This window comes from Mustela nivalis (genome assembly GCF_964662115.1).
Source record: "Mustela nivalis genome assembly, chromosome: 9".
NCBI lineage: Eukaryota > Metazoa > Chordata > Mammalia > Carnivora > Mustelidae > Mustela > Mustela nivalis.
This window is the reverse complement of record NC_139028.1, coordinates 13,157,999-13,173,192: the sequence shown is the minus strand read 5'-3', so window position 1 is coordinate 13,173,192 and position 15,194 is coordinate 13,157,999. Positions and strand designations below refer to the sequence as shown.

General features: G+C 40.9%; 1 protein-coding gene and 1 long non-coding RNA gene across 2 annotated transcripts in view; one reads left to right on the top strand and one right to left on the bottom strand.

The window, feature by feature from the left end:
* The window catches only part of ATM (ATM serine/threonine kinase), a 122,864-nt gene that overhangs the window by 36,701 nt on the left and 70,969 nt on the right, over nt 1–15,194 (bottom strand). The window contains 7 exon segments of the mRNA XM_082683215.1: nt 2,574–2,729; nt 4,616–4,703; nt 7,350–7,527; nt 10,079–10,255; nt 11,272–11,413; nt 12,712–12,883; nt 14,769–14,864. Of these exon segments, the coding sequence (XP_082539341.1) occupies nt 2,574–2,729; nt 4,616–4,703; nt 7,350–7,527; nt 10,079–10,255; nt 11,272–11,413; nt 12,712–12,883; nt 14,769–14,864 (1,009 nt within the window).
* On the top strand, nt 6,537–8,381 carry LOC309840790. Its single transcript, XR_014298794.1, has 2 exons — nt 6,537–6,685; nt 6,965–8,381. It is a non-coding gene; the product is annotated as an uncharacterized lncRNA (long non-coding RNA).

Here is a 15,194-nt window from a genome sequence, read left to right as displayed (position 1 = left end):
AAGAAAAACAAGTTGTAGAAAAGTCCACATATAATTCATCATAAAGCTCAAAAATGAGGAAAACTAAAGTATATTTATGGGTTCATACTCATCTGATAAAAACAGCATCTGTAAAAACGAGGAACACAGAGCCCCTGGAGGGGCACAGAGCACCGAGGGATGGAAGCACACTGATAACCCCCGACCTTTCTATCCAGACACTACGGAGTTTCTTCACTAGCAAGTCATGAAGAGAGAGTCAGGTTTCAGAGGAGAAATCTGGAAAGTGGGGAGACAGTCCTGCAGGTGATGACTTGGCCAGCCCAAGGCTGTAACCTTCCCTGGCAGTCAATTCCCCACTGGACCAGAAACACTGAAACCACTGAGGCCAGGAGCTAAGGCCTCTGCTCTAGATCAGAATGAGGGAGTTTTGGATTTCTCTCTGAAATAACTACAGACACTAACTTGGAAATTTCATTTGTGCTCAAGAGCAAGTTAACAAATCCAACTGCAGGGCACCTCTCCGAGTCACTGAAGAAAACTAGCATTCCCTGCCCTCCATCAAGCTCATCTCTCTGTCTGCTCTCCCTTTGCCATCAGGCACCTGGAGGGAAAAAGTCAAAACCAAACTGGTAAAGCAGACAGCAAGTCTTATGGTCAAGGACTCGTTCCTAAAGTTAACCAAAATAGGGGAGGCCTGGGTGGCTCAATGGGTTAAAGCCTCTGCCTTCAGCTCAGGTCATGATCTCAGGGCCTTGGATAGAGTCCTACATCAGCCTCCCTGCTTAGCAGGGAGCCTGCTTCCCTGTCTCTCTCTGTCTGCCTCTCTGCCTACTTGTGATCTCTCTGTCAAATAAATAAATAAATAAATAAATAAATAAATAAATAAAATCTTTAGAGTTAACCAAAATAAAACTCCAGGCCTTCCTGCTTATTAAATAAGCAATTTTTCAAAAATGTGTCAAATTCTATACAATCAGGGCGCCTGGGTGGCTCAGTGGGTTAAGCCGCTGCCTTCGGCTCAGGTCATGATCTCAGGGTCCTGGGATCGAGTCCCGCATCGAGCTCTCTGCTCAGCAGGGAGCCTGCTTCCTCCTCTCTCTCTCTCTCTGCCTGCCTCTCTGCCTACTTGTGATCTCTGTCAAATAAATAAATAAAAAATCTTAAAAAAAAGAAAAAAGAGTTTAAAAAAAAAATTCTATACAATCACCTACCTACCAATTCAGGTGATTTTATTTATACCCATCAAAGAGTTCAGTTATTCCCTCCTGATTAGTAAGAAATACTCTGTGAAACCAGGATACTGAAACATGTTCAGATCAGAATTCCTAGCAGACCCTGACTCAGATTTTAAGTCTCTAAGAATAAGCAATAACCCATTTCACATACTCATCTTCAATTCTGAAGACAGAATTGTCTTCATACACAGTCTACAATGATGGTGAACACATCAATCCCATGTTATGCACAGTATCTACATATCGATTTTTGTTTTCAGTTGAAAAATAGAAACTAAATACCAAGCCAGAGAGTTAAGAAATCAGTCCAGGCACACTGACTGATGTTTGGAGTAGGATCTGAATTCTGGCTCCTGGTTTTCCACAGTCTAAGACCCACAGTACTTCCAGCCTAAGGACAACCCAAAGCAGAAACTCTAAGTCGCAAGCATGAGAAACGCAGCAATGTTGTACACCTTCGCTTCTTCGATTCTGTAATATGAATGGTTCTGTGGTTGGAAATCGAGGCTGACAACAAAAATAAACACTAGGCCACTTCAGATGAATAAATCCGAGGGTTGCTGGGATAATACAGTGCACGTTTTCCACTCTTTACCCTTGCTGTTTTTCCTTTTCCACTATGATCTAGGAAACACCTGTTCGACTCTTAGAAGAGTTCGAACTCAGAGGAAAAGCTAATTAAATCAGTAGAAATCCAGGTGGATAGCAAAGTAATTAAAGTGATTTAGAAACAGAAAGAAATCCATTACATTACTTTATAATCAGCAAGTAAAACGGATTTTGAATAAGCTGAGGTATTAGGGGTAAAATTAATTTCACTGAAATTGGGGAATCACTCAATCATGTGAAAACTGTCTGTGATCACTTGTATTAAGTTCCTGATGCTACCTGCTGTGGGGAATATACAGAGACGTAACTGTGGTCTTTGTCCCCCAGGAGCTTGCTATCTGGAGAATTTCTACAAGTCTTATCTAATAAACACCCCTTTTACTTCTTTTTTTTTTTTTTTTTAAAGATTTTATTTATTTGTGTGACAGGGAGATCACAAGTAGACAGAGAGGCAGACAGAGAAAGAGGAGGAAGCAGGATCCCCACCAAGCAGAGAGCCTGATGTGGGGCTCCATCCCAGGACTCTGGGATCATGACCCGAGCTGAAGGCAGAGGCTTAACCCACTGAGCCACCCAGGTGCCCCACCCCTTTTCTTTCTTTTAAAATGTTATCATTTCACTTTAAAAGACAGACAACTTCTAAGATGTCATTTAAATGGAGAAGCAGGAGTAAAACAAACTATACTTACAGTGACCCGAAACCATGTCAACACAAATTTAAAAAGCCAAAGGTCTGAATCCCATTACCTTCTGTCTTGGTCTTCCATGCTTTTCTTATCTGCGTAGATTTCTGCGTAGAGCAATGCTGTAAAGTGAGCAGCACAAGACTGAGCGACCTTGGCAACCTCTAGATAATTCAACTCCAGCCAGAAGGCATCATCGAAAACTGTTCCCAAGGAGGGTCTAAAGAAAAACATAACATGCGGTTAGGTCCCTTTCTTCACCTTCACAATCAAGAGAAAAGCATGCTCGTCTAGAATACAGTGCAATCGATCTCTGGTGAAAAAGAAAATGATGCTCGCGGGGCGCCTGGGTGGCTCAGTGGGTTAGGCCGCTGCCTTCGGCTCAGGTCATGATCTCAGGGTCCTGGGATCGAGTCCCACATCGGGCTCTCTGCTTCCTCCTCTCTCTCTCCTGCCTCTCTGCCTACTTGTGATCTCTCTCTGTCAAATAAATAAATAAAATCTTAAAAAAAAAAAAATGATGCTCGCGTGCCGCCCCCCAACATACAGCCAGCCCACTCTCAGCATGAAGAGCCCGAACTCTGACCCTTCGAAGAGCACCCGCCATGAAGGCGACGGGTCATCAGATCGTACAGATGTGGGGTTCACGTTTGCGCTCCATCAAGGCAACCACAGACCACAGGCTAAGCACGGGCTGCCCAGCATGGCGAGCAGCACCTACACACAGCTTTTCTAGTGCGCGACTGGATGCAAGGACTGTTTCTGCTAAGACACGACTATGTGTTTCTCCTAGTGCAGTTCATTTCCCAAGTTACCAAACCACCATCTGCTATGCTAACAGCAGGTCAGGACCGGAAAGGACCAGAGATAACACCTCTTCCAAAACCATCATGACACATGAGACGCGACAGGGAGTAGCTAAGGGCGCTGGTTGTGGAGGGGGCACAGCCTGGTTAAAATCCAGCCGGGCCCCCCACCGCAAGCTGTAGCATCTGCAGCAACCTCACTTCCTGAGCCTCAGTTTCCTCAGTGGTAAAGCCTGGAGACAGCACACGTCACCAGCAGTCGCCGCAGAGATTCGAAAATGCTCACGGGCTGACGGGTCAGGAGCTGACACTTAACTACAGCGACCGCGGAACCTGCATTTCAGAGATCACACAGCTCCTAAGTCCCGGACTCGGACTTGAACTCGGGTCTTTACATGCTTTGTTCTATTCACTTTCTCTCCAGCTCTTCCTCGAGGCCTCTTCAGAACGAGAACTGAAGTCGAAGAACCTCTACGCTCTCCGGGGCCTGCCCAGGGCAAGACCACTCCACCTCTAAGAGAATTCCACACGGGACGATTCCAAGGTGAGAGGCTTCCCCACACCGAGGAAACAGAGGCTCCAGCTGCAGTTAAAGCTCTTTTCGGGCTTTCTCAGAAGAGGGTCTGGTACAGGACAAGAAAGTGAATCAGTAACCTTCTAACTGGCAGCCAAGACGCCGAAAGACCCAGCGCTTCCAGGAGCGGAGCAGGATGGAAGAGGGGGACAGACGTAAAGGCGTGCGGGGATTTTTTAGTTTCCTTCTGCCTCTCCTTTCCACGCTTTGTCAACCACTGCCACCAGCCGGCCTGCGCACCACAAGCCACCAATTCTACCTCCCCAGTTACCAGTCTCCTACACTGTTTCCTCGCAACTCTGGTCAATGCAGGAGCAATAGGGGTCAATCTGACCGTGACCTCTGGGAACCCCTGCACTCACTGTTAAAACTCTCATGAGGACTAAGAGGAACAAGATACTGTACAATAGAACCATTTATCACCATCAAGAAAATCAATACAGCCACAGCACAGAATACAGAACCACGCATTTTGAGGCCCGTGACTCACAGTAAAGAAACTTTATCTTATCCAGTTCCTGATACTGTCTTAACCAAAGTGTCACCCTGAATATGGATTATTTCAGGAAGATCCAAGCATCACACAAATTAAATATGGCACCTTACAGCAGCAGCACCTAAAATAATCATGGTAAAATTCAACCAGCAAAATTTAAAATTTAATTTTAAAATTAAAATTAACACTGCTAAATCCCCAAACTCAAGCAGCAATATTGACTTTGTTACCTCTTCTGTCTCCTCATGTAGTCCACAACAGCAAGCATTGTCCTCTGTGACTTTTTATCCACACAGCATCGGAACAGGTGCTCGGGCTCTGAAAAGGAACGAGCGCACCCTTTAGTCCCGGACAGACCTGCTTACGCACACTCCTCCTTCGTGCGTCTGGTAGGACGTGCAGAACCTGGCACAAAACTGGTTCTTAATAAATATGAATGGAGAAGCAGAATTTAATGGCATTTCTTATTTTTGAAACAAACTACTGTGCTTAGGGACACCCAGGTGGCTCAGTTGCTGAAGTGTCTTCCTTCGGCTCAGGTCATGATCCCAGGGTCCTGGGATCAAGCCCCGTGTTCAGCAACCTGGTCCGTGGGAAACCCGCTTCTCCCTCTCCCTTTGCCCCTCCCCTGCTCATGCTCTATCTTTCTCTCCCTAATAAATAAAATCTTTAAAAAAACAAAAAACAAAACCTACTGTGCTTAGTAAAACTGAGAATTTAATTATATTTGTACTGGGTGCTCAGGATACAATCCCGAACACGACAGCCTACTGCTGTGCACACCAAACCCGAGACCACAGTGTGCCAAGGGCTAGCACCAAGCAGGGGGACAGCATAGAGAGGCCTATCGAAAGGAACCTGATCTGAATAAAAGTTTCATGGGGACAGTGACAGAAGAGTGACAGTGTTCCAGGCACCAGTTACACTCCTGAGACGGCCAACAAGAATTTACTGGAACAGTACCACCTGTGCCGAACCCCAGAGCTGGAAGGCAGTAGGGTCACTGGGCCAAGTGAGGAACAGACACTCACATTCTTTACCACAGAGAACATGCAGGATCTGGCCACCACATGGACATGGGAGAGAGGTTCTTGGGCTTGGGCAATGGAGTGCCACTCACTGAAGACATGAGAGAAGCAGGCCAAGGGAAGGGGATGAAGAGGGTAAGTTTACTTTGAGAAGCGAGACTGGGATGCACAGGAGACATTCAAGGGAAGGCAGGAAAGGGACAGACATCACAAAAGATAAACCATTTAATCTAACAGCAATCGGGATCTATCTTCCTTTTAAACCACAGAATTTCACACATGAAATTTAAATTTCCTTTTACAGCCATATAGATATGGCACTTTACGTAGAAGTAAAATAAAACAGGCTATTTTTACCTATGAATGGTGACAGCATAAATATGTATGTATATATGGTAAGCATGAAAAAAGTCTTGGCCATGTTCATAATGAGCTGTCAGGTCATCGTAGGCGGTAACTGATCATATTACTTTAGTAATAAAAATTGTTTTTAATATGACTAATATTATCTTAATATTTAAAGTTTAAATGTTTACCAGTAATTGAACTACATACACCATATTTCTGAAATTAAGGACAGGAGATACAGTTTAGTTTGCAAAAGTCTCTATGAGAATTTTTATTTCATGAATTTCATTTTGATAATCTAAAGAAAATTCCCATAAGCATATTGTGGATCATTTACAAGACCAACTTGTAATCTACCAGAACACAGAAGGAGCTTCCATGTCTATGTTTAAAAATTTTATTATTTCACCTGAGAGACGGGTAAGTGCTGTCAATGGAGAAGAACTCGTAAAACACAGAACAGAGCAAACTGAGGTCGACCAGACACTGCGGTCATGTCAAGCAGAGGTTTCAGCAGTACAGAAAGGAAGACTGGGAGAATCACATGGTCACAACCTACGCCGAAGTGACAGGAACCACAGCCGAGACTGGGGAAGAGCAAGTTGGCTGCCGTGAAACACACAAATCAACAATTGTCCGAGAAGCGTCCTGGTCTCACGTACACTAAGTGAATCTGTACCTGGTTTCATGTGTGCACATAAAATATGTTACTAACACATATTAAAGACTATAAGTTCACATTCTAGATCTGTGAATTTTTTCCCTTTAATTTTAGGTTTGAAAAACAGACCCCCAGGAGCCCTCCAGTACGCGTAGATGTATTCTGTACACACACGACACACTATCCCTCTCCTCATGACAGTTCTCCTGCTATCCGTTCCTACTGTGGGAAATAGTATGAAGCATAAAGAGAAATTCAGTTATGTAAGTCAACAAAGTATAATCTATTTTGTTTTTTTCTGGGGGAGGGTTGTTTTGTTTTGGGGTTTTTCTGTTGTTGCTATTATTAAAAAAAAAATCCAAGGAAGTATACCAAATATTAACCACAGTGATCCTAGATCCTAGGATTACAGGCAACTTAATTTTTAAATTTATGCTAATTTCTCTATTATTTTCCACAACAAATATTCTGTAATACAAAGGGTTATTTTAAAAAGATGAGTTGGCCAGATCTTTACCAAAAAATTGCAACCTCTCTTCCAGTACAGGATCCAGAATATTTGCTTGCATTTATTTGTATGCTTTTCATACAAGGCATGCGAGGATGCAGGCAGTCTTCTCCGTATCTGGGGTGCCAGTGCCGAGCACAGGGCCTGACACACATGGAACGCTCAGTGAGCCGCTCCGCTATCAGAAGCCAAAATTCCCTGGTGACGTATTCCGCATCGAGTGCTAACCCAGGTGCTTTACACACATTGTCTCATGGAAAATGGATCACAACTTTCATCTCCGTGCTCCAGATGATAAGAAAATAAATACTCAGAGGTTACAAAATTAAGCCAATACAGCATCCTGAAGGGATTCAGACAAAATCTTTCTCTAGAACTGAGAAGTTAACCATATAAATGCTAGCAATTTAACCGAATACCTGAATCCAAATTTGCAGGGGTCGTGGATCGGCTCGTTGGTGAGGAGTGTCTGAAACAGTTCGTGAAAAATCCCTGAATGTGTGTAGAAAGCAGGTTTCTCCATGATTCATCTGTATCTTGGAGTAAAATATCATGAATCAAGTATGGAAGCACAGTCTGACAAAAGTCGGTTTTCACCTGGAACATACAAACATGTGGCATCAACAGTCCGCATGAAAATAATCTATTTCGCTTAACATTTTCATTCCGTTCCTGGCATCTCAGACTTAAAAGAAAAACGACAGACAAATATGTCATGAACTCAATGTATCTCTAAAACACACACAAAATGCATGTACCAGGCAGGGCTCAAGAAAAATCAAAGTAACCTACAGTGTCGACGTGAAACGAAGGTGTTCATTACACAACTGTCCGTTGCCAGTCTGGGTCACATGCACATAAAGAAACAGGATGATGTTTACAAATGAAATTATTACATCATGACTGCAAATAAAATTTCAGAGTTGGAAAGTGTTACTAATAACAGTTTTCTAATTTGATATAAAGGAAAATGGAGAATCAAAGTTTAAGAGAAAAGCTGAAAATCTGATTTTTGTACATTTTCTACACTCAGTGAAAAGTCCTCCTGACTCTTCTTCTACTCAAGTGGAAGTGTTCAAGTGTTTATTATTTCAATAAGCTCCTATTTGAGTATACAATTTGGGTACTTATCTGTGACACACTCCCAAGTGTATAAAAGCACTTTAATCCTTGTGGTACATTAAAATAGTCTGCAACCTTATCTTCGTCACAGTACTCTCTTCATGTATTCATCACATACCACACTCACAGGACAGACGACAGACTACCAAATGCACACTTTCTTTTTAAAATAAAGACAAATAAAAACGGCAGTTTTAGAAATAAAGAACTGAAGGAATTTGGAATTGGGGTGTTGTGTATATGTGTATCTGGAACATTTTATCTTGTGGTGCAAAGTCAGAACTTTATAAAAAACCCTTGGCCATGTTCACTAAAGGGAAATGCTCTGTGTGTGTGTGTCAAGGCTATCACTGAGCGGACTCAGTACAAGTGCAGTGTAGTAATGCGGGGTGTGATAATTTATTCACTGCCAGCACTTCTTCTGTAGAAGCAAAGACTGCTTTTTAAACTGCTTTCAATGAAGGCACTTTATCAAACAAAATACTCTCCACTATCAGTTTTGGTTTCTTATTTCAAGTTTTTACTTGAATTCTAATTAGTTAATATACATGGTGAAATTGGTTTCAGGAGTGGAATTCAGTGATTCATCGCTTACATACAACACCCAGGGCTCATCACAAGTGCCCTCAAGTCCTCCTTAATGCCCATCCCCCAGCTAGCCCATCCCCCACTCACCTCCTTCTGTCAGCCTTCTGTCTGTTCATTGCCGCGAACAGTCTCTTATGGTTTGTTTCCCTCTCTTTTCCCCCTTTCCCCTACATTCATCTGTTTTGTTTCTTAAATTCCACAAATGAGTGAAATCATATGCTATTTATCTTTCTCTGACTGGCTTATATCGCTCAGCATAATACCCTCCAGTTCCATCCACACCAGTTAGTTACTTTTAACTGGTAGATGTTTGAACTAGTCAGATATTTTGTTTTCAAACTATCACCGAATCATGCTTAATGGGACCATATAAATTATATTAGCATTAAAATCTTAGAGCATCATGATATCAGACTGCTTTAGATGGCATACTTGATAAAAGCATGTAAATTTTGTGTTTGATTTGGCATAAGCCTTTACTCTACTGAAACAAACTGTATTAGACCTTCAAAAATAAAAAAGCAGGAGCGCCTGGGTGGTTCAGTAAGGTAAGCATCCAACCCTTGGTTTTGGCTCAGGTCGTGAGCTCGGGGGTCACGAGATGGAACCCCGCATCAGGTTCCACATTTAGCACGGCATCTGCCTAGAATTCTCTCCTTCTCTAGAGTGGGAAAGGTGAGAAAGAGAGTGCCTGCCCACTCTCTCTCTCTAATAAATAAATAAATCTTTCTAAAAAATAAATAAATAAAAATTAAAAAGCAATGTTAACTGCTACCCTATCTCTTTTCTTTACTCAAGAAAGTATACTAGGGAAAGTAAATGACAACAACCTTAAAAAAATTTTTTTAAAAAGCAGACTTTTGGTTACTATAAGTAATTTACAATCATCAGTATTGTAACTATTGTTAGTAACAAACGATGCACCCTTTAGAGCTCATCTGGTATATAGCTCTGCCACAGCTGAACCTGACCACACAGAGCTCCAACGACATGAAGATGCTCTGTTTGATGGACTCCCAACAGCTGAGCACAGATGCTTCCTGGAGATGACTTGCATGACCCCCCCCCCCCTGCCACACACACTCTTTTTAGAAAGAGAGGCCATAAATACGGACTCGGAAGCCCAATGGAATGGCACAACCAAAGGAAACTATGAAAAGGCTCAAATTGGGCGCCTGGGTGGCTCAGTGGGTTGAGCCGCTGCCTTCGGCTCAGGTCATGATCTCAGGGTCCTGGGATCGAGGCCCGCATCGGGCTCTCTGCTCAGCAGGAAGCCTGCTTCCCTCTCTCTCTCTGCCTGCCTCTCCGTCTACTTGTGATTTCTGTCTGTCAAATAAATAAATAAAATCTTAAAAAAAAAAAAAAAAAAAAAAGAAAAGGCTCAAATACAAAAAGCACAGGTAGAAAGCGATTAAGGCAGACTCATTAATTTCCTTACTTCACACATTGGCTTTAATAATTGAAGGATTTCACTTTTTGTGCCTCCACTATCCAAAAAAGCACAAGTCAGCCTCTTTATCCAAACGTCATGGTTTTCACTTTGAGGAATCCACAGACTCATATCATCCAGGCCTTCTAAAGGATTTTCTTTGTCTAGTCTGGGCACTTCCAAAAACTAGAAAGAAAACAGTCAAAACATGTAAGTAGAGTAATTAGAAATATGTTTTCTCTTTTCCATGCAGAACAAGTATCTAGTCATAAATCTGTTTGTAAACCAAACTAAATATAGTTAAAAATAATTCTGGAGGCACCGGATAACTCAAAATTAAAATACATTTATGTTCATATGGAAGGCCAAGTGGTATGATAAAGAATTACTGGTCTATGCAGTAGGATACTTGAGATCTAATCGCAGCTCACTAGTAGTATAAGACACACATCACAAACTCTCTGCCTCACTGGTCTCATGGACAAAATTGCTCCAAGTCTACCACAGAGAACTGACTTCAAAATGTTAAAACTACAGTGTTTTACAGATTATGTTACTGGTTTTATTAATAGTTTATATTACCACAAATTTCACTAAGACCAAAATTATACTTATGATATATTAAAAAGACTATTACTACAGTGGGTATATGTCCCAAAGTTAATTTGGTGAAAATTCTACTGTTTATCTCCCAACAGCTTTAGGAAAAGAAACTATTAAAGACAAACACTTAGACTAAAAGAGAAGCAAGAGTTCTTATATATCATTCAGAGTCCTTTCAGTCAAACGTGGTTATGATATTAAAGTGGAAAAAGGGAGAATCTACAGGTCACCTTGTATTTCACTAGGCGGCTGTGATACTTTAACTTCCTACAGAAATATACACTTGCTTGTTGCACAATACCTACAAACCACACCAGCATCAGTGGATTTCTTGGCATCAGGTTTTCTACTCCTAAGTCGAAAGGCCTATCGTTAAGAACGCCTCCTATCACCCAAGTCAGTCATAAGCTGACCTTTCTATCTCAACTTTTCCACACTGCTATAATTAAAAACACAAATCCGCTGGATTCAAATACAGCTGGAATTATTTCTAAGAAAAGTTAAATGTTAGTATAATACTATTTAGGCAACTTGATATTCATATCCCACAGCAAAGAGAACTGTTTGGGTATTCAATAAATATTTATTATTTGAGAGACCTTTTTTTTGGATGTTCTAAAAGGCTGTAGATAGATCAGCATGGGATCAGGTGTCATCTTGTAAATCTCCCAGAAACTATGTCCAGTCTTTGTAGCTAAAATGCTTTTCAAACAGGTAACAGCAGCTGATCGCACTTTGACACTGAAAAACATAATTCAGATGCATACTAAGTATATCAACTACTGATAAATGTGAAACAACCTTCAAAAAATTTTAAATCTAAAATTTTAAATTTATTTTACAGGTTGACCCTTGAAAGAGTTAGGAGCACTGATCTCCACACAGTCAAAATCTGTATTTAAATCCTAACTCCCCCAAAACTTAACCACTAATAGCCTGCTGTTGACAGGAAGACATATAGGTAACACAGTCAATTAACATAGATTTATAAATGTGTTACATACTGTACTTTTACAACAAAATAATCTAGAGAAAAGAAAATGTTTTGAAGAATATAAAAGAGAATATTTTGAGAATATAAGAGAGAAGATACATTTATATACTATACTGTATTTATTGAAAAAAGTCCACATATAAATGGACCCAGGCAGTTGAAACCTGTGGCATTCAACTAGAAAGTGTAAAGGTCAACTGTGTCAGGCAGTTTTTACTTGGGAAATCTTACATCTCTAAATAAAAAGTTAAGGGGCAACTGGGTAGCTCAGTGAGTTATCTTCTGTCTTCAGCTCAGGTTGTGATCTCAAAGTCCTGGGATCGAGCCCCGTATCAGGCTCCCTGCTCAATGTGGAGTCTGCTTCTCCCTCTCCCTCTGCCCCTCCCTGCTTGTGTCCTCTCCTTCTCTCCCTCCCAAATAAAATCTTAAAAAAGAAAAAAAAAAAAACTTAGTAATTAAAATTCTACAGCAACAATGCCAAAATTATCAAAAATTTTTAATATTCTTTCAGTAAACCTGAGTTATTTATCACTGCAGGATGGGAGGGCCGCAAAGGAATACAAACAGAAGCAATCTCACAGCACCAAACAGAAATGAGGATAGAATCTGCAGCAATTTTATTTGCATAAACAATTAAAATGGGCAAAAGAAAACCCTGTCTGATTACCTTAAGATTTCTGGAGTTATGCTTCCTCTCTAGGACTTATTTTTAAAGGATCAAAATATTCTCAATGAGCACAGTGCCTTTGACAAGTGCCCAAAACATCTGCTTTTGCAATTCTCCTATTTTTGATGTGCTGTATCGAACCACCTGGCATTTTCTTATTGTTTGTCCAGTCTACTGTCACTAGAATTCAACATGGACCTTGTCTGGTATGCTCGTCCGTGAAGCCAGTGCCTGGTACACAGCAGGGCTTCAGGGATTATGGCAACTTGAAGGAGAATGTTTTGGTTTCAAGAGATGTTAATTTCGGTAAAGTATCAATCTCCCTGAGTATCAGATGAAGTAGATGCGAGCAGATATACGGGGTCATCCCATACTCACCAATCTTCTATGAGCGTGTTGTTCAGGTAGGTCAGCGTTATGAAGGTCCACTGAAGTTCTTTATCTACAAATAACTCGGGGGCCTTGGTAGAAGATGTATCTCTACTATGCTGTATAGCTATCGTGGAGAAATCAACAGGACCCACTTCTCCCAGGCAGCTCCCAACAGCCTCTAGATTTAGAAATTCCTTTTCAGTACAGTTGTTACTAAAAGATCTCCCATAAAAACAAGTTTTCTAATTTCAAAAATACCATGTTTCATCATCCTTCAAGATTTAAGTGGTTTCTCAAAGACTCTGTATAGATTAAAGAAGCTACTATATATTGTAGCATTTTCTTTATATATCCATACAAAGATATTTTCCCCTATAAAATTAGTAACAGAATACAGATAGTAAAGGATGAAAGTCTAAAGACAGCTACTGTGTGAACTCATCAACAGACTTAAAAGCTGTTAAAACATTTTTGAGGTATTTAAAGTACAGAAATCTTAAATACTCAGTTCAGTGAAAATTCACATACACATTTTTTTCCACCTGTGTTGTCACTACCCAGATGAAGACAGAGAACACCCTGATGCTCGTTCCCAGCTGTGAGGGAATTTAATTAAAATACCCCAATTTTTTGATAGCTCTCCTTTCAAAAGGCGGAGCCCTAGTTCCTCACCCCAAGTGTGGGGTGTACTTGGTAACTCACTTCTGACAAACAGAGTACTAGGCTTTCACTTCCCTGATTGAACTTATCCCCAAGAAGTGGATTCTCCTAGATATTATTATAAACAGAATTATAAACAGAATGAAATTTTCTTTCTAGATTGTTCACTGAGGGTGTACAGAAACACAACTAAATTTTGTGTGTGGATCCTATATCCTGCCATTGTGTCAAATTCATTTATCAGCTTTATTACAGTAGGTTTCTTGTAGATTCTCTGGGATTTTCTAGATATAGCATCATGTCATCTGTGACTACAGACAGCTTTATTTCTTTTTTTCCATTCTGGATGCTTTTTCTTTCTTCTTGTTCCACTGCTCTGGCTAGAACCTCCAGGACGACGTGGACCAGCACTGCTGAAAGCAGGCAACCTGTCTGCTTCCTGACCCGGGGGTGAAAACTTTTGGTCTCTCAGTGCTAAGAATGACGAACTACACAGGAAAGCCGCTCCGGGCTCATGGAGCAAATCAGGTCTGTCCCTAGAAACAGTTAAACTACAGACAAACATGTGAATTCCTTGTTCAGAGGAAACTTCCAGGGTGCTGGTAAGGCTCTTGTTTCGAGCTTTTCGATCTGGGTGCTACATGCACAGGTACTTTCTGCCTGTGAAAACTTGCAAGGTACATACTGCTATCTGCATACTTTTCTGCATGTAAAGTGTATTTCAGTAAAAAAAAACTTAAAAAATAAAGAAGTCCTCCAGTTATTAGGCTCCCACTGAGAAGACAAGAAAGACTCCACTGGAAGAAAGGAGAATCTGTGAAGGACCTTTTACTCCTCCGTTTCTCTTATTTGAAGCACCGTCGTGATGACAACGTCCGGGTGCCTTCATCCAGTGCTCACCAAGTCTAAACACCTCTTCTAGGTGGGATGTGAGGTGACTATTTACCTGACACTAGGACATCCCCCAAATCGTGGTAGGAAAGGGCCCAGATGTGGTTTTCCTATCTGTGTTTAATTCACCTAGCCCTCCAAATGCTTGTTCTTACTCTGCCCTATAAAAAAGATCCGTTAGTACTGGTCAGTTATATTTATAAAATATATCAGAAGTCAATTTATTTGCAACCTAATACTACAAATACTTATTTGTGACTTCTTCTAAATTTATAAGATGTTTTTAAGTGAACAGGGATGCACATGTGTAAATCACTAATTTTCACTTTATGCAAATGTTTAAGGAAGGAAAACAGGAAAGAAGAACTGCTTAGGGACACTTCAACTAAACAGAAATAAAACTCAGCTAGCATCTCACGGTGCCCTATTATCCCAAATTGACAAGCTTTTACTGAATTTGAAAACAGAGATGACAACTCCAACATAAAAACTCAATTAGCCAAATGATTTACCTAAAACCTCCCGCTCCCCAGTGTGGTTCACGGCCATCCGGCATAACTGCAACAAGCTGACAATGAGCTTCACCATGATGCCCTCCTGCGGGTTATCTAGGAGCAGTTTAGAAAAACATGGTTTCAACTACAATGGAGAAAACATGTTTCCTTATATTTATAGATTAAATTATCTGACATGAAAACTTTCATAAAGGTTTTTAAAAAACATGGTTTTAAAACATGAGCTGGTCAAAAAACACAATGTGACTATATCTGAACTTCCTTGTAAAACAGAACCTTGGCAGTGACAGCAAAGCAGTATCTGGCAGACAGAGAAAGAGAAGCTGCGCCAATCAGCCAATACCTTAGCAAAATCACTAAGAGTTAGAAATATGAAAATCATTCAACATTGACCGGCAAGAAACCTGGAAGCACACTCTGGTC